Raw genomic sequence first — 19,762 nt, 5'->3', positions numbered from 1 at the left:
CCGAGAAAGTCCAACATTCGCTTTCAAAGAAGACCTTGACTACAAAGATTGGAGACTTGAATTGGTAAAATTGGTATAATTAGTATCTCATTATTTTTTTTTTGAAAGCTCAAAAATTGGTATAATTAGTAGCTGTGGGTTGATTGGGAAGATAATGTGCCAATTTTTGTGGAAAGAAACAGTTCCATTGTCGTTGTTAGTTGCAAGTCTTGGGCTTGTTAGAAGTTAGAGCTGGATAAGCACATGCTATAAATTTGAAAATGAAAGTATAACATTTTGCCCGACCGGAATATTTAAGATACGCGTTACAAAACTTGTCAAAATGAAAGCACGACAGTTGGCCAATTGAACTACCCAAAGACATGTCACAAGAGTTATATAATTAGTCTTCACCCTTGTCTTCCTTCTTGGCATGTGGAAAAAATTATTAGGTATCGAAATTGCGGTCTTGATTTGAAATGTTGATAGGTCTCAAAAACCACTTGAAAGTTGTCCTATATTTTGATCTTTGTTTTTTTTTAAAAAAAAATTATGAGAAAATTCTAGCAAGTAAATAGATAAATAACTAAATAAAGTAAAATAATAAGGAATGAGGGTTCATTTGCTAGCATCAGCTGAAGATTTTGTACAAGGCTATTTCTATGAACTGGTATAATATCCTTTTTTGTTTCTAATTCAATTTGGATCAGTATCTTAAATTGCTTGCTTTATCTATTTTCTATTTATACCTTTCCATGAATAATGTTACTTTCTCTTAGCAGTATAAAACTTGACGTACGTAAAGATGAATCTCGGCCGGTTAGGTGCAAATGAGAAATTGCAAAAGAGAGGGTGGCTGGGGTTGTAGTTTTGAACTTTGATCCCCTTTAAATTTTGAGAAATACTTTTGAAGTCCTTATCTCGCTGGCCTATAATTTTGGGAAAATGCCTCATGCCCATTGCCTTCCACCTCGCCTCCTCCCCAAGCTTTTGCTTTAAGAAAAGCTTTTAAAAATTTACTCGTCCAATGTTCTTAGATTTTGCGTTTGGCTATAGTTGGTCCACTTTTTATAACTTTCGTTCCTCATTTTGGAGAATGCTCTTTAATTGATTTAATTGTGAATTCTCTTGGATAAAGTATTATTGCATTTTAATAGAGCAGCTCTATTAATAATTGGTCTTCCTTTTGTACAAATTATCTCAAATAATTGACATTACAATTGGTCGGAAATTCTTCTCGTTAATATCTATAAGATATATATGAAGATCACTTAATCCATACTTCCTATTTAAGATCCGAGATCGACTTATTTCCCAAAATAATAGAGCATAGAGCAACTCATTTGTAGTTTACATAAGTGTCTGCATCTCTTGCTTTATATCAAGTTATCTTGTGATGACAAGAATTTTCTTCTTTCTTGTTTTCTTTTGTTAATTTTGTGTAAGCTCAAAGATTTTTTCCCTTCAACATACTTGTACATGTCATCAAATGAAGTTAAAGATAGGAAGCAAAGATTTTTTGCTCACACCTTCAATTTGCTTCTCATTGGACTATATTTGAAAGAGTGGGAACAAAAAAAAAAAACAGAGATAAATTTGTAGCACTAAATGCGAATGTTGCCACCGGCAAAGTACCCTTTTGTATTTGAAGTCACCTCACCACCTCGACGACTATGGCACCGTCTGCAATGAAGACTGCAACTGAGGAAAACGATTGAATGGTGAATTTAAGCAATACAATTTCATAGATTTACGTCTAAGATCAGCAAAATTTGGCCCCGTTTGAAAAGTGAGTTTTTTGAGTGTTTGTATAAAACTTTACTGTAGATCACTGTAAAAGTTGTAGAAAAACTTTTGTGAGATGAAAAAACTTTTTTTCCTTTTCCCTTTCTTTCTTTCTTTTTCTTTTTTCTTTTTTTTTTCTTTCTTTCGTTTTTCTTTTCCTTCCTCCCTTCCCGCTTCTTCTCCCTTCCCTTTCCCCCTCCCCTATTCCCTCTCCCGAAACTACCAATAAAGCAGCAACTTTCTTTCTTTTTTTTTTTTGTTTTTTTTCGCTCCCCCTCTCCTGCCCGCCAACCCTCCCTCTCTCTCTCCCGCCACCCCTATCCTCCCCTCTCCCCCGCCACCCCCCTCTGCCCATCACCCCTCCCTTTCCCTTTCCCGCCACCCCTTTCTTTCCCTCTCCCTCGCCAACCCCTCTGCCCGTCACCCCTCTCTCTCCTTCCCCCGCCACCCCTCGTCTCCCTCTCCCTTTCCCCTTCCTTCCCCCGCCACCCCTCTTCTCCCTCCCCCTCTCCTTCCCTCTCCCCATCCCCCTTCCCTAGCCCGCCTCTGCAAAAGAAAACTGGCACCTAAGTTTTGTAGCAACAGAAACAATTTTTTTTTCCAATTTTCCCTCTCCCTCTCCTCTCCTTCTCTTGCCGGTAGATGAAGCTTCAACAGGAAATTTTTTTTTTTTTTGCAATTTTCCTTCTTCTCCCCCACGCCACCCCTCACCCTCCCCTGGTGCGATCTGGTCTCGTGACCAGATCGGCCAGAGGGAAAGGGGAAGGGTGGTAGGGAAGGAGTGGGGAAGAGGGAGAGGGAGAAAAAAAAAAGAAAGAGGATCAAAATCAGGCAAAGAGGGAGGATGGCATGGGAGGAAGAAGGGGAGAGGGAGAAAGGAAAAAAAAAGACCAGCACCGGAAGAGGTGATCAGCGCCGGAACTGGCAGCGGAGGTGGTGGTGGGTTGGGGTGGAGGAGGAAGAAGAAGAAAGGGGAAGGGAAATTTTTCTTTTTTGTGTTTTGGATATTTTAAAATGTGTAGGTTAAAAATTTTGATAAATTTTTGGAGTTCCTGTAACAAAAGTTATTAAAAAACTAGTATCATACAAACTTGCCTAAAAACCAAAGTTCCAAACCAGGCCTTTGTTTGTATGTCTTTCGGCTTGATTGGGAAGATGAGTATAAAATACAAAATTGTGTTCTGTGTCAAATGGGAAGATCATAGTTATTAAACTCGGCCCGGCCTGGCAGTCGGACTGGTCAACTCGGTGAACCGGTCATTGAACTGGGCCGAGTTTTCATTTAGATCGTTTAAGCATAAGAATCGTTGATTGGTTAATGACCCGGCGGTTTGACCGGTTTAAATCGGGAATTGTGGACAAAACTTTAGATTGCTTTTGGTAGGATTCGAACTTGAATCAAATCTTCTCACCAGAGCACCGTTACCACCTAGCCACTTAGTAGATGTTGGTGAGGTAACTTTCTTATAATATATAAATGTTTTATCAATTCTATTTTTATTTTTTTATTTCTCTAAAACAAATTTATTTGAAATATTTTAATAAAAACTTATGAGACCCCAAACTCTATAAGTTATAAAATAGATTTCAAAAATAACATATTACATAATTCATTTTAAAGATAAATATTATTTTTAATATTTTTTTGCACTTAAAATTCATAAATAAGCTAGATAATTATACTAAATATAGATAAGATTTTACACTTTAAGTTTAGTGGATTACTAAATAAATTTATATTTTATTGATTCTTATATGAATTAATTATTCTATAGTGAATTAAATTAAATGAACATTTGCTATGGTATTATTTATTACAATTTATATCATATATCTTATATAAAAAATTATGTAAACGTAATATTTAAATATATTTAGTGACCCACCGGTTCAATCACTTATCCACTGGTTGAACCAGTAATCCGTTGACCCACCTCCTTCACTGGGTTCCTTCCCGAGCCGGGTTTAATAACTATGGGGAAGATAATGTTTCGATTATGTGGAAAAATGGCATTGTAGTATCGTTGTACATCCCAAAGTCTTGGTCGTCTTGGTTTGTCTTAGCCCGTTAGCCCAGAATACACGTCAAATACTTATAAAAATGCCTTGGAGAAAAAATAGATGAAGAAGTTGAGAGAGCGAGTATGACCAAAAGTGAGCTGAGAGTGAGTGCTCAATATAGCCACAAATATTGGCGTAATGAATGCTTGTTCTTTGACAGGTGTTGAGTTTGTACAATAATAAATACCTATTCAAATAAAATATAAAATTTGCATATAATGGTGAGAAGGGTCGAATCTACAGGGACTGAGAATAATTCATTTCTTCTAGAGCACATAGTAAGAGACATTTTTATAAAAATGAGAATAATGAAATAACTCAAATAACAAGGCCTAACTGATAAGTTATTAAATTGAAACATTAATAAATAAATTCTAACCAAGGTATAATTTTGGATGGTTCACTAAAATTGATCACTGATGCAATAATAATTTAATTTATTAACGGATAAATAAAGTTATAACTGTCAAACACGCGATGACAATCAACTTCTTCTTGCTATATTGGTGATTAAGGTATGATCGTTAACTACTGTCCTAATCAAGAAGTAACCCTAGGTACGACCTTAGAGTTCAATTTTTCAATTGCATTAACAATTAGAGAAGCCCTATTCTAACCAAATAAGACGTTACGAGAGTTATTTTAAATTAACTCATATGTCCGCTGACACAAATCCAATCATGATAGTTACGATTATTGTAAAGCAATTAAATAAATACAGATTTAACTACTCTAATTGATTTTAGGTTATTAGATTGAATTAAATATCGAACGCCCTTGATATTCAAACAATATAATACCAATAAGAAATTAAATTAGAGAACGTACGAATACCAGTAATAGAATTAAATATAATCAATTCGATCTCAAAATTTTAAATGAACCAAATCCTCTATTATTTTTTACTAGAACAAAATGTTTAGTTCATCATAGGGCTGCAAACAAGCCGAGCCGAGTCGAGATTTGGCCTTATCGAGTTGAGCCTTGACTTAATTTCATCGAACTCGAACTCGAGCTCGAGCTCGACGAGCTGGTAATTTTCAAGATCGAGCTCAAAAAAAATAAAAAATAATTATTTTATTTTTTAAAAAATAAATAAAATAATATTTTTTCTTAATAAATAATAAAATATTAAGGATATTTATGTAATTTTACTATTAAAAATAAAAATTAAAAAAAATAAATATATATATACTCGAGCTCACGAGCCGGCTCGCGAGCTAACGAGATTAATGTTTTGAGCTCGAGCTCGAGCTCGACTCTGGCTCGACCAGCTCGACCTCGACTCGAGCTCGATCAATATCGAGCTCGAGTCGAGCGGCTCGATTCGTTTGCACCCCTAGTTCATCATCATGGAAAAAGGCATGTGCGAAATATTTGAGTTTAGTGCTGCAACCCTTCTCCAAAAAGTGCGATGAACAAGAAAAGAAAAGACGTCCGTTCATTTCTTGTGACAAAGGAGAAAAGAAAAAGTTACAATGCTATTTTTTCGGATTTCATCTCCTATATCTCCTATAAAAAGATTGTTTCCAAAAGTCAAGATAACTAACTAAACTGGTGTCCTAATAGAAATAGGAGACTAGTATGCGCTGTAGAGTCTGACTTCTACGGCTTCAAATCGACTAAGATTCAAGATTAAAAATCACGTGCCAAATCCCGAGTTTCTGAACATGTAAAGTTAGACATTGATGCACCTACATCGAAGTGCATAAAAACCTAGTTAAAAACCACGCTCTTAATTTCTTTTCGCTCCGGATCCCTACAAACAACACCAATCACCAAAAATAAATAGAATCTACCAATTAATACAATGCTTGGCCAAAATTAAGGGGAAAACAATCATAAATTAAATGACAAAATGCAACCTATTAGTGCTTTTCAAAAAATGCCTGTATGGAAGAACACGAGCACTTAATGTTGTGACTCATATATGTTTTCTTAAAGATCAAAATGTGAATGAAAAAGTTATCCAAATATTCTTTTAAGTGTAATCTGCATCTTTTTATATGTTTCTACGGTTTTAATCTTTAAAAGATTATGTAAAAGGGTTTTTTTAATACTTTCTTCCAAGTTTTTTAGACACTTTCTTCCAATTTTGGCCATTTAATTCTTTGATACTTCATTTGTTGCTTGTTGGGGTTAGGCACTGTCATTTTTTATACTTTCATTTGATAGTTTATTTGCTTAAACAAATAAATTTTTGATTAAAAAAAAAAACTTTGGCCCAACAAGTTCAATCACCTTTCAACTTTCATTTTTTAAAAAAATCAATTTTCCAAGCATGTTTCTAATTTCAAAGAAGATCGAGTTTAGTTTGAAGAGACATTAGCCCGATTAATAAAAGATTCATGGTTGGATTCTTTTGTCTTTTATATTGGATTCTATTGTTTAATTATTATACAAATTTGGATTTTTTATTCATCATGTGTTGTTAAAGTGTATGTCTAGAGTTATGAATGAACTTCCTGTATCTTGTTTGTGATGTTTACTTGATTATTTGATACTATGATTTTGAACAAGTTATTTAACAATTTTATTTATCTAATCATGATTACTAGCCATTAACTCTGATAATTTCAATGTATTAGATTTGCAATGAGAATTAAAATTTAACACTAAGTGCACTCACGAGAGTAGACGTGCACTTTTTTTTGGCTTTGGTGCTATTATTTCATGTAATTTCACTGAAAAAATGAACTTATAGCTAATTTTATAATTACGAGAGTAATTATAGTTTGATAACAAGTATAGATGATTCACTACAAGAATATGTTTTACATAGATTATGAAATTACACCATGTTTAGTTAACACTCAATTAATCAGTAATTTTACTTGTAAGAGTAGGAAGGAATTTTATAACCGTAGGAGCTTTGTAATGTCATTTTCACTTTATTTAATTTTATGATTGTAGATTAGATTTACTTGCTTTAATTTGTGGTTATCTAAAGAATAAAGCAATTGAAAACTATTGGTAATTGACAATTTTTCCTGGGGAATTGACACCTAATATCCCCTATAAATGATCTGGGAGAAAATAGAGGGTATTTAGGTTTTTAAAATTTATGTAAAATAGAAAATAAAAAAGAACCAGCGCGTGTTGACTTGCTATACAGAAGTATGTTTTAATCTGGAAGATAATTCCAAAACCAAATTTCATACGGTCAGTATTCATGCTATTATTGTCCTGGCATACGTGCATTAGATGTACCAAGTGTCTGGTATATGTATATAAGTACATGTAATAGACATTATTAGCCCGTGTCTGTTGTCTTAAATGCTAGCAAAACTGAGAGTATAATCATGAAGAAATTATCTCACTTGTATTTTTCCCTTGGACTCGTCTTGCTATGTTCTCTCTTATCTTGCTTAGCCATGGCCCCCCCCAACATTACCACGGATCAATCAGCCCTTCTCTCATTGAAAGCCAAAATCACTGGGGATCCTCACGAAATCTTGGCAAGCAACTGGTCGGCTACTTCCTCAGTTTGTGACTGGAGAGGAGTCACTTGCGGCTCTCGCCGCCGTAGAGTCACTGCCTTGAATATCTCCAACTTGGGCCTCACCGGCACCATTCCTCCACAACTGGGCAATCTCTCCTTTCTCATGTTCCTCGATATGAGCAGGAACAACTTTTACGGCGAACTTCCCCATGAATTGATTCGTCTGTTCAGGTTACGAGTCCTTAGTTTAGGCATTAACATGCTTAGCGGAAATATTCCCTCTTGGGTTGGTTCCTTCCAACAACTCCGACAATTTTCTCTGGAGAACAATAGCTTTACAGGCTTTATCCCACCTTCTATCTCCAACCTGTCAAAGCTAGAGACGTTCAATCTGCAGTTTAATTCTCTACAAGGAGCAATACCAATGGAGATTGGGAAATTAAAAAAGTTGAAGCATTTAGTCCTGAACTATAATCAGCTTTCAGGGTCTCTGCCACTGGGGCTGTTCAATATTTCCTCGCTGGAAGTTATTGGTTTACAAGGTAATAGCCTATCTGGCAATCTTCCCGTTGGCATATGTTCCTGTCTTCAAGGACTCACATGGCTTGACCTTGGCCTCAACAAATTAAGTGGTGTGATACCACCATCGTTATCGGAGTGTTCGAAGCTTCAGGTACTGTGGTTGTTTGACAACAACTTTAGTGGAGTGATACCGGAAGGATTTGGGAACTTGACGGCGCTCAAGCAACTAGGTCTTAGCGGGAACAATTTGATTGGTACCTTCCTAACTATTTGATATACTATTAAAAAAGAGCTACATATTGCTAGTTATATATTCTCAAACAATTAAATAATATATTGATTAGTAATTTGAAGGCTTGTATGAAGGAAATCCTGAAAGGTAATTATAGAATACATAAAGGTAATTACTTATCAAACCTGAAAAAATAGTTGGTAACACTTTCGGTAACTAAAGAAGAATACAAAGAATTTTCTTATTAAACATATGTGGTAGTAAAAAAGACCGTATAACATTTCCAGACGTAATAATCAAAATATGAATGACACAATCAAACCTGAAAAAAAAAAATTGTGTGAAGTTATATATATATATATATAAGCTTGAATCTTTTTATATGGTTTTTTTTCTAGATTTTATCATGTTTGTTGACGGGTATTTTACATACGTGCAAGCTAAAAAATACCGAATTACACCCGTTCACTGCAAGTATACAGATCAACTAGTAGTTTAGGGTATATATCGGGTCGATCCCACAAGGAAGAGTGAACAATTACCGGTATTACTAAAGCTTCTCTATTATTTAGACTATCAATAAATTATAACAAATTTAACCTACTGAAATTATACAAAATAACAAATGAAAGCTCCTTAGGTTGTGGTATCCCTAACTACTCATGCAAGTGTTATATTTGGATCATTGAATACTACATCTAGGCTAGTTATGGTGTAATTTCCTTAAACATGTGAAACCTACTTTCGTAGTGAATCAACTATACTCATAACTAATTCATACCTATTCTCATGGTTATGAAATTAGCTACAAGTTCATTTCTTCAATGAAATTACATGAAATGAATCATTAAAAACCACATAAGTGCACCTCTACTTTCGTGAGTGTACTCCCTATGTTTAGCACCTCTTGAACTAGTGTTAAATCTCAATTTTCATTGCAGAAACAACACCTTAGATAATCACAATCAATGGTACCAGATTAATCATGATTTAAGAAGCCAAAGTGCTAAATAACTTGCTCAAATCATAGCAATCAAATAACCAAATAATAAACACTAACAATCATAGAAAGTTCAACCAAACCCAAGACTTAAACTTTAAAAACACATATTAAACACAAAATCCAGAACTTGTATATTAACTAAACTTAGAATCAAGTACAAAAGATAAAGAGTTTGGAAGGAATACAACCCTTGTCACATGAGTTTTCTTCCTTACCTTCTTCATCCTCCATCTTCTTCTTCATCTAGCTAATAACAAGAATGGATGAACTACTAGCTAAACTAAACTAACCTACTACTAAGAAGATGAAAGAACTACATTGTTACAGACCAAGTTTTTCCCGTATCTCTCTCTATCTCCCTTTTCTCTGCTATGAACTCCATCTCTTTTGCTCTATCTCCTCTCTAATCTCTGCTATCCCCTCCCTTCTCTTGCAATCTTGGCTCTTTTATGATGAAAGGTGGTCAAGAAATGAGGCCTCCACCTTCCTTTTACAGCTGGAGATGTTTCTCACATGTCTAGCATCCCATGTGAGTTGGTGGAGGTGAAATTGAGTTTTCCGCGTAAAAAGCAGACCTCTCTGACCACAATCCGGCCACAAATCCGGCCAAATTCCGGCCGGATTGCTACAGTGACCATTTGGTCACTTCTGGCTCAATTTCCAGCTCTGCTCCGATTTTGCATCAACTTCCACTGAACTTTCCTTGATGATAAAAGCTGATTTAGCTCTTGACCAAAACATGAAACTTGTAGCCCTTTGAGTTAGCTTTCCAATGCATCAAGAATCACCTCATTTAGATCTGTGTAGGCTGAGAAATGACCGAAATACCCTTGCCTGCTCATTGCCCTGTTTCAGCTTCGACTAGTAGAAATTTGCTACTGTAATTCAGCTTTTTCACTTTGAAAACCTTCAAACTGGATTTAGATGTCTTCACCAAAGTTGTAGATATATCTCTTATCTTCAAATTGGTTTAAGAATCATCTCAATCCGATCATTGTAGCTCAAGTTATAGCCGAAATACGAAAATGTGTCAAAACTGTCAAAATACACAAAATCCAAGTAAAAAGTGATAAAAACCTCATTTAATCACTTAAAAGCATTTTTCACCAATTATAGCCAAAATAATTCATATTCTTCCAATAATATAACCAAAGTGACTAAAAATAATATAAAATGTCATACAATTATTACGTAAATTAGTCACTTATCATTTGTAATTATTAAGCATATTAATCTGCAAAAATATATGCATTTATCTGAAAGAAAAAACAATTCAATGTTGATTATATATGCAAATTTGCCTTTCTATTGTCTTCAAAGCCTATTGCTCGACGAAAATATGGTTGCTCATGTAAGTGATTTTGGCATGACAAAGTTTTTGGATGAAGAAAATAGTGTTCTGCATACCAAGACACTTGCAACGCTTGGATACTTGGCACCAGGTTTGGCATATTTGACTTCTTTTTAGTTGCTTTTTTTATCTGTTTTTTTTCATGAATTATATGTCAATCTTCCAAGTTTTCTATTTTTTTCACTTTAAGCATGATGGATTGCCTTTCATATCACAGAGTATGGACTTGAAGGGCAGGTGTCAACAAGGGTTGATGTTTATAGTTTTGGTATAGTTTTGATGGAAACCTTTTCAAGAATGAAGCCTAGTGATGAAATGTTCGAAGATGATTTGAGCCTGAAGAGTTGGATTGAAGAATCTCTGCCTAATGCAACCACTCAGGTTATAGATGCAAACTTACTTGGGCGGCAAGATGAGCATTTCAATGAGAAATTGGAGTGTATTTCAGTGATCTTCAAATTGGCTTTGAGTTGCTGTGCTAAGTGCCCGCGAGATCGGACTAATATGAAGGATGTTGTGGCAACACTTCAAAAGATAAAACGTCAAATTAAGTATTTTCCGAATATCTCGGCATGAAAGCACGTTCTTTTACTTAATCCTACTGATCAAGTTTGCTCCACTCAAATAATCTTTCCAATGTCTTTTGTTGCAGGATGATGCCAAGATTTGAAACATGAAGCAAAATGAGTTATATTATCCACCTTAAGTATGCTGATATATCAATCATATATTTGTTTTAAGTTCATTTTCTAAGTTGTCATTTGAAAGGAATCCTGAGGAAAAACTGCATTTGCATAGTTCTGTTTCATGAAAATCTTTATTAGAGTTTTATATTTTGCACGCTTAAACCTGTTTCTTCCTTTTTTCCTTTGCTTGTGCATTAATCTTCTGCGACCAAGAATGATGATGACAATGATGAACCTTGAATTGGCAGTGGCACCACTAGTACTAAAGTGGGTGGAATGTGAATTTCTTGGGGTGCTGGAGATTTATTGTTCATTCACGGAGTCTTTCGATTTTGGGTGATGATAGTGGTATATTCGTCTATAGATACGGAAGCTCTAAGAGGATTTAGAAAGCAAAATCTTGGGTCTTGTCTTGATTTGCTTTTCAATTAAAAGGTCGCAGTAGTGGTGGTGATGGGAGGAGTTTGTGAAGGAGCGGCGGACCATGGTGATAGCTTGAGAGACGACAGAGATAGGAAAAGTTTGGGTCTGGTGATGATGGTGGAAGAAGAAAAGGGGAAACAAGAAAAAAAAAACGCAAATAGGAAAAATAAGAATTTTAAATATAAAAATGATAATATAATTAAATAGGGAAATATTGAAATTTCACAAACTTTCATTTAGACAAACGGTTCCATCCAAATTCCAGATTAGTCTAAAGTATAGGGACGTTATTTGGGGATTTTTTAATCTTTGCATAACCCTGCAAAGGGATATTAGTCCTACTACAATATGATTAAACCTATGTCGCTACCCAAAAAAAAAAAAAATTGTAGCTAGGAAGGTTGGGCCTTAACTAGTTGAGTTTGTCTCCTAACAATCTCAACCAACTTGTGAAATTGGTATCAATGTGTAGGGCTACGCTCAACATACTTCAAGACCATAACTCTTATCTTATTTCAACTGATCTTGTGATGACAAAATTATTATTAATATTATCATTATTATTATTTCTGTAACTTTTGTGTACACTTAAAACATGTTTTCCCTTCAACATACTTTCGCATATCATCAAATGCGGTTAAAAGATAGCAAGCAAAGATTCTTTTTACTCACTATTCAATTAGCTTCTTATAACACTGAGAGTACCCAAAAAAAAAAAAAAATTTTGGTCGCAACCCTAACTGCGAATGTTAACACCAGCAAAGTATCGTTTTGTATTTGTGGTCACCTCACCTCAGCACCGCAAATTCTTGACTACGGTACTGTTTACAATGAATATGGGGATTGAGCAGAATGATGAAGTTTAAGCTATACAGTTGTATAGGTATACATCTAAGATCAGTGAAAATCGGCTTTAATTTTTTCTGACTTGATTGGGTGGATAAATGTAAAATACAAAAGTGTGAAACTCGTTTCTGGGTTAAATGGGAAGACAATGTACCAATCATGTGGAAAGAAAGCATTCTATAGCCCAGAATAAACGATAACCATTGTACTTCTGGTTATGGTTTTGTTTAACACTTGTTTTCTAAAGAAGAATATCACAAGAGCTGAAAAAAAAATACGAAAAAAAAGATAAAAACAAAAAGGAAAAGTGTTCACTTGCCATACATGTATAACTATCAGGACAGAATTTGATGTTATCATTGTCTTATGATTGTCCTTGCATGTGCATTAGATGTTCCTAGTGTCTAGTATATACGGGAATAATTAGACAACTTGCCAATTCATTGATCCAAATTTTTTAAACCAAGGTTTTGAAAATCTTGCTCCTTAATTGGATTAGTAAACATTTAGGACTAATTCTACTTTGCACTTTTGAACTTATACCATTTTTCCACTTTGCATTTTAAAATTCAATTTTAGACCCTTTATATCCTAAATTTTTTAAATTTGGATACTATACACTTTAAACTTTCAAGTTTGTCTCATTTAAATCTAATTAATGACAACATTACTAAAATTAACGACATAAATGATAGTATAAGCTAATGATAATATATCGTTTTATTCTAATTGCGATCCCTTGACTCTTTTTGACCTTTTTCAACATATTATCATTGATTATTAACAAAATTTACGAAATAAAATATGATACAAATTAGTGACAATGCATAGTTATGTTCTAGTTACGATACCTTGACCTCTTTTATCTCCCGGAAAGGAGGAGTGTAAGCAGCCTTGAATCATTGATTTATAGAATTCTCCATGTTATTAATTTTGCTAATACTATAATTGATTGGATTTAAATACGACAAACTTGAGAGTTTGAGGTATAGAGTATCTAAAATTGAGAATTTAGAGTGTAAGGTATCTAAAATTGAAATTTAAGGTACAAAGTGGAAAAGATATATAAGTTTAGGAGTGCAACATGAAGTTAGTTCAAACATTTAAGAAGCCATTTCAACAAATTTATCCGGTTTTTGAACACCTCGACTCAGCAATGTAGATGAGTATTTAAAAAGAGCAGGAGAATATATATGAAATTAATATATTTGCACCAAAAAAGACTTTGGATAACGTATATACAGCACACTGTATACGAGTTGCTACCGTATCACATAGTATTTTTTTTGTTCCACTTTTCCTTAATATGCTATTTTATGGAACTGTAAAATTTTCCGAAGTCTTAGTCCTTAATGCTTAGAAAAGTTTGCCCCAGAATAAAATCTTGACTAGCGCTAGAAAATTTAAATATGCTTGCAAGGATGGGAAATATACAGATGCTCCGGACATTAAATCTCGCCCACTTGCCATCATCCTCATAGCGCTCTGACATCTAGGCTTGAGAAAGTCCAACATTCACTTTCAAAGAAGACCTGGACTCAGAAATTGGAGACCCGAATTGGTAGAATTATCCCAAAACACTCGTCCAATCTCTCATATATTTAACAAGCTCAAAATTGGTAGAATTAGTATAGCTGGATTTTTCTTGGTTGAATGGGAAGATAATCTGTCGATTTTGTTGAAAGAAACTATTCCATTGTCGTTGTAAGTCTTGGGCGTGTTGGTGTTGGAAGGACATGCCATAAATTTGAAAATGAAAGTATAAAATTTTGCCCAACCGGACTATTTAAGATAGAGGAAACTATCTGCCCAATCCCTAAAATTTTTCTTATTGCACTCTTTTGACCCCTAAATAATATATTGTCGCAAACAAATTCCTTCATAAAAAGAGTGTCAAGTTTAAGGGGTTACGTTAAATGTAGCCACTAGTGCCAACGGAATGAGGTGTAAAATTGACCAAACACAAGAAGTTACCAAGGAAATTATCTGCCCGACCCTAAACTATTCCTATTATGTTCATTTAGCCGCTCAATAATACATTGTTGTAAACAAGTCCCTCAACAAAAAAAAGTGTCATGTTTAAGTATTTATATCAAATTTAGCCGTTAGTGTTGACAGAATGACAAGAAAATTTCTTAACGTTTTTCTTCTTGACATTTTTCTTAACCTTCATTGGGCTTTGATGAAATAATGAGGCAATTTCATCTGTGACGCCTTTTAGAACATTTCTCTTGATGTCTTGGTCAATTTTACCCCTTATTTCGTAAGTACTAACAGCTAAATTTGGCGTAAGTCCTTAAATGTGACACTTTTCTTTTGAAGGGTTTGGTTGCAACAGTGCATTATTGAGAGGCCAAAAGAGTGCAAAAAAATAGTTTAATGGTCGGACGGACAATTTCGTCAAAAAACTGTTAAGAAATTCTTGTGTTTGATCAATATTATCCCTCGTTCCATTAGCACCAACTTTTTTTAAGGGACTTGTTTGCAACAATGTATTATTAAAGAGCTATAAATGGGCAATGAGAATAGTTTAAGAGCTGGACAGAAAGATTTTTCTTTAAGATGTAAATACGTGTGTGTGTGTAGAGTTCTGATAATGTAGTATCGACATACACTGTAAGCGGATTGCACTGCTTTTTTCTTCCATTTTTCTATGATATGCTGGTTTGGGGAACTATTATAACCTTTTGCGAAATCTCGGTTCTCGATGGGTAGAAAAATTTGCCAAAGAATCGGTACGGGTAAGAAAAGTGAAAGACGCTTGCAAGACAAATGTCACTTACGATCAGTTACATTAGGATCTGATATTGTGACAGCAAAAAATTCCACATTTCATTGTCGAAGAAGGCGCTTGGACTCGTATAGACAACAAGCACTCGGTTTTGTTAATAGACAATACTAATTAAATTCAAATGTTCAACCATGGCTACATAATCAATAAAAAATTATTAAGAGTCTAACATAAAATTGGGTATCAAAAAAAAAATTGTAGGCTTCAAGATCAAGATACTAAGAACACCTAAACTTGCAACAGTTTCTTGGGAGAAAAAAAAATAAACGGAATATTGAGCAATGGCACAATGTATGGCTATTTCAACAAATTCTATATGGATTTGTTAATTAACTATTTATGCAGGTTTTGGAACACCACAACTCGGCATTGACAAAACTTTTATCTTCAACTAAGACAAGTGTATGTTCTGTGTCGTTTAAATTAGAGGTGTGTGTGTTTTCTTTGGCTAATTTCTTAGTTTATAGGTAAAAAAAAAAAACAATTCGCCAAATGTACCTCTGACACGGGCCTTTTCTCAAACTATAGCGGCCGTGCTGAGTCAGCACGGACGCATAATTAAAAATTCCACCAAAACCTGCTCTGCACAAAATTCAGTGGGTGTCAGAGCGGACGTGCCTAGTCAGCACGTCCACGTCTGACACATGCACAGACGGTAGTCAGTTTGGGATATGTTTATTGTAAGGATAAGTGACAGCCGGCTGGGCTCAACTGACAGAACCTTAGTCCATCTCATTAAGTTTTGCCAGCCTCCTTTGGATGGAAATGGAAGGGAAAGGATGCTAATAATATATTCCAGAGAAAGTTCTATATTTTTCAAGTTCAATTCATTTTTCAATTTTTTTAAATTTGGGAATGGAAGTTGAGAGGACAAAAAAAAAAAACACCCGGGGGGTTATGGGTGGGGGGGGGGGGGGGTTATGGAAATGGAAGGGAAAGGATGCTAAAAATATATTCCAGAGAAAGTTCTATATTTTTCAAGTTCAATTCATTTTTCAATTTTTTAAAATTTGGGAATGGAAGTTGAGAGGACAAAAAAAAAAACACCCGGGGGGTTATGGGTGGGGGGGGGGGGGGTTGAAGAAATATAGAGAAAAAAAAAGAGAGAAAGAAATAGAGAGATTTCCTTAATGTCCAACTAGTCCATTTTTCTTCTACTCTTATCTTTTTTTTTTTTTTTCAGTGGGAAGAAATATTGGAGAGAGACTTATTCACTAAAAATTGTTGCAATGCCTTTTGCTCATCAAGCAAGTATCAACAGATTTAAACAATATGGTAATGTTTTCTTGATCACCTTTTTCTCTCTCAAAACAGCTCCCAAAAAAAAAAATTTTGTACCACAATCCTTTCTCTTCTAAATTAAATTTTCTCTCCTCGTTATTTTTTCATTGAATTGCCAAAGTCGTACACTTGAGTTTCTTTAAAAGGACATGAACATATGAAGGCAAACCTTTCCTCCTAAATTCTCTTTAAGAAATTTAAATCTCTTTTTTTTTTGTGTCATATCGAATTAAATTAGCCAAGGACATTCCTTGCATAATTAATTTTCTTTTTATGAAATTCGAATCTCTTGTATTTCGTAATAAATGATTAAATAAGAAATAAATAATTCTCACACGTTTAATATTTTGTACCAAATTTATACCTTATGTCATAATAAATAATCAAACAAACAAAGATAATCCTTGCAATATCAATAACTGCACCTTTATTTCTCATCAGAGGCAGATCTTCTCTGAAAATAAAAATAAAGGCACTTTTTTTTACCCTCACCGCGTTTCATGTTTGGCCTTAAGAAATTAAGCATAAATTCCAATGTTTCATAAAAGTGTATTGTGGCACCAATAGTTGAACTGATGTGGTGAGACACTACTGCTCTCTGATGGGCAAATACGCAGACGCAGTCAGTGGGTGTCAGAGAGGACGTGCCTAGTCAGCACGTCCTCGTCTGACAGATGTTGCAGTGGCCTGGTCAGTCGCGGACGTGCTGACTGGGCACGTCCGCGCCTGACCAAACTGACAACCGTCTGCACATGTGTCAGATGCGGACGTGCTGACTAGGCACGTCCACTCTGACACCCACTGAATTTTGTGCAGAGCAGGTTTCGGTGGAATTTTTAATTATGCGTCCGTGTTGACTCAGCACGGCCGCTATAATTTGAGGAAAGACCTGTGTCAGAGGTACATTTGGCGGATTGTTTTTTTTTTTAACGTATAAACTAAGAAATTAGCCGTTTTCTTTACTTGTGAAAGAAAAAAAACTAAGACAAGTGTATAAAAAGAAGAGACTTTGGATAACGTAATAAAACCATGTAAATATATAAGTACCAACACACTGTATAGTAATAGAAGCTTGACTTGTGCTGGAAAATGAAAGGATGCTTGCAAGGATAAGAACCATAGAGACGTTCCAGAAATTAAATGTCGCCCACCTGTCATCATCTCCATAAAGCTCTAACATTTTGGCTGAGAAAGTCCAACATTCACTTTCAAAGAAGACCAGGACTACAAAGATTGGAGACTTGAATTGGAAAAATTGGTATAATTAGTATCTCATTATTTTTTTTAATAAAAAGCTCAAAAATTGGTATAATTAGTAGCTGTGGGTTGATTGGGAAGATAATTTTGTGGAAAGAAACAGTTCCATTGTCGTTGTTAGTTGCAAGTCTTGGGCATGTTAGAACTGGATAAGCACATGCTATAAATTTGAAAATGAAAGCATAACATTTTCCCAACCTAAATATTTAAGATACGCGTTATAAAACTTGTCAAAATGAAAGCACGACAGTTGGCCTCCAAAGACATGTCACAAGAGTTATATAGTTAATCTTCCCCCATAAATTTTGAGAAATACTTTTGAAGTCCTTATCTCGCTGCCCTATAATTTTGGGAAAATGCCCCAAGCCCAATGCCTTCCACCTCGCCTCCTCCCCAAGCTTTTGCTTTGAGAAAAGCTTTTAAAAATTTATTCGTCCAATGTTCTTAGTTGGTCCACGTTTATAACTTTCGTTCCTCATTTTGGACAATGCTCTTTAATTGATTTAATTGTGAATTCTCTTGGATAAAGTATTATTGCATTTTAATATAGCAGCTCTATTAATAATTGGTCTTCCTTTTGTACAAATCATCTCAAATAATTGAAATTACAATTGGTCGGAAATTCTTCCCATGAAAATCTATAAGATATATATGAAGATCATTTAATCCATACTTCCTATTTAAGATCCGAAATCGACTTATTTTCCAAAATCAGAGAGCATAGAGCAACTCATTTGTAGTTTACATAAGTGTCTGCATCTCTTGCTTTATTTCAAGTCATCTTGTGATGACAAGAATTTTCATGTTTCTTGTTTTCTTTTGTTAATTTTGTGTAAGCTCAAAGATTTTTTCCCTTCAACATACTTCTGCATGTCATCAAATGAAGTTAAAAGATAGGAAACAAAGATTTTTTACTCACACCTTCAATTTGCTTCTCATTGGACTATATTTGAAAGAGTGGGAACAAAAAAAAAAGAGATAAATTTGTTTCACTAAATGCGAATGTTAACACTGGCAAAGTGCCCTTTTGTATTTGTAGTCACCTCACCACCTTGACGACTATGGAACTGTCTGCAATGAAGACTGCAACTGAGGAAAACGATTGAATGATGAATTTAAGCAATACAATTTCATAGATTTACGTCTAAGATCAGCAAAATTTGTTTGTATGTCTTTCGGCTTGATTGGGAAGATGAGTATAAAATACAAAATTGTGTTCTGTGTCAAATGGGAAGATAATGTTCCGATTGTGTGGAAAAATGGCATTTGTAGTGTCGTTGTACATCCCAAAGTCTTAATCGTCTTGGTTTGTCTTAGCCCGTTTGCCCGGAATATACGTTGAAGACTTGTAAAAATGTCTTGGAGAAAAAATAGATGAAGAAGTTGAGAGAGCGAGTGCGACCGAAAGTGAGTTGAGAGCGAGTGCTCAATTTAGCCACAAAAATTGGTGTAATGAACGGTTGTTCTCGACAGGTATTGAATTTGTATAATAATAAATATCTATTCAAATAAAATATAAATTTTGCATATAACGGTGAGAAGGGTCGAATTCACAGGAACTGAGAATAATTCATTTTTTCTAGAGCATAGAGTAAGGGAGATTTTTATAAAAATGAGAATAATTAAATAACTCAAATAACAAGGCCTAGCTGATAAGTTATTAAATTGAAACATTAATAAATAAATTTTAACCAAGGAATAATTTCGGAAATGGTTACTAAAATTGATCATTGATAAAATAATAATTTAACTTATTAACGGAAAAACAAATTAAGTTATAACTGCCAAACACGCGATCACAATCAACTTCTTCTTGTTATATTGGTGATTAAGGTACGATCGTTAACTACTGCCCTAATCAAGAAATAACCCTAAGTACGACCTTAGAGTTCAAATTTTCAATTGCTTTAAGAATTAGAGAAACCCTATTCTAACCAAATAACACGTTATGAGAGTTATTTTAAATTTACTCATATGTCCCCTGACACAAATCCAATCATGCCAGTTACGATTATTGTAAAGCAATTAAATAATTACGGATTTAACTACTCTAATTGATTTTAGGTTATTAGATTGAATTAAAAATCGAATGCCCTTGATATT

The 19,762-nt window shown here is 34.5% G+C and overlaps 1 protein-coding gene across 2 annotated transcripts; it reads left to right on the top strand.

The window, feature by feature from the left end:
• Positions 1-7,126: 7,126 nt before the first annotated feature.
• On the top strand, positions 7,127-11,215 carry LOC113731099 (receptor-like serine/threonine-protein kinase At1g78530). 2 transcript variants are annotated; one of them, XR_011840233.1, is made up of 3 exons: positions 7,127-8,043; positions 10,345-10,466; positions 10,593-11,215. XR_011840233.1 is itself a non-coding variant. In XM_072079083.1 (3 exons), exons 1-3 carry the CDS (start codon positions 10,271-10,273, stop codon positions 11,050-11,052), a joined length of 555 nt encoding a protein of 184 aa, XP_071935184.1. In that variant the 5' UTR covers positions 8,935-10,270; the 3' UTR covers positions 11,053-11,189. The 2 variants fall into 2 exon arrangements, 1 of the variants encoding a protein (XP_071935184.1); XM_072079083.1 differs by lacking the exon at positions 7,127-8,043 and having other exon boundaries at positions 8,935-10,466; positions 10,593-10,926; positions 11,028-11,189.
• Positions 11,216-19,762: the final 8,547 nt, after the last annotated feature.

Source organism: Coffea arabica, chromosome 2e, assembly GCF_036785885.1.
Source record: "Coffea arabica cultivar ET-39 chromosome 2e, Coffea Arabica ET-39 HiFi, whole genome shotgun sequence".
Classification (NCBI taxonomy): Eukaryota; Viridiplantae; Streptophyta; class Magnoliopsida; order Gentianales; family Rubiaceae; genus Coffea; species Coffea arabica.
The sequence above is the reverse complement of the archived record's forward strand: the minus strand, read 5'-3'. Positions and strand labels throughout refer to the sequence as shown.

Excerpts from the sequence above, each read along its gene's own strand:
- LOC113731099 (XM_072079083.1), top strand. The coding sequence starts at position 10,271 with ATGCATTTATCTGAAAGAAAAAACAATTCAATGTTGATTATATATGCA. Across the intron at positions 10,467-10,592 it reads GCTTGGATACTTGGCACCAG|AGTATGGACTTGAAGGGCAG; the intron begins GTTTGGCATATT and ends TTCATATCACAG. Across the intron at positions 10,927-11,027 it reads AAGATAAAACGTCAAATTAA|GATGATGCCAAGATTTGAAA; the intron begins GTATTTTCCGAA and ends CTTTTGTTGCAG.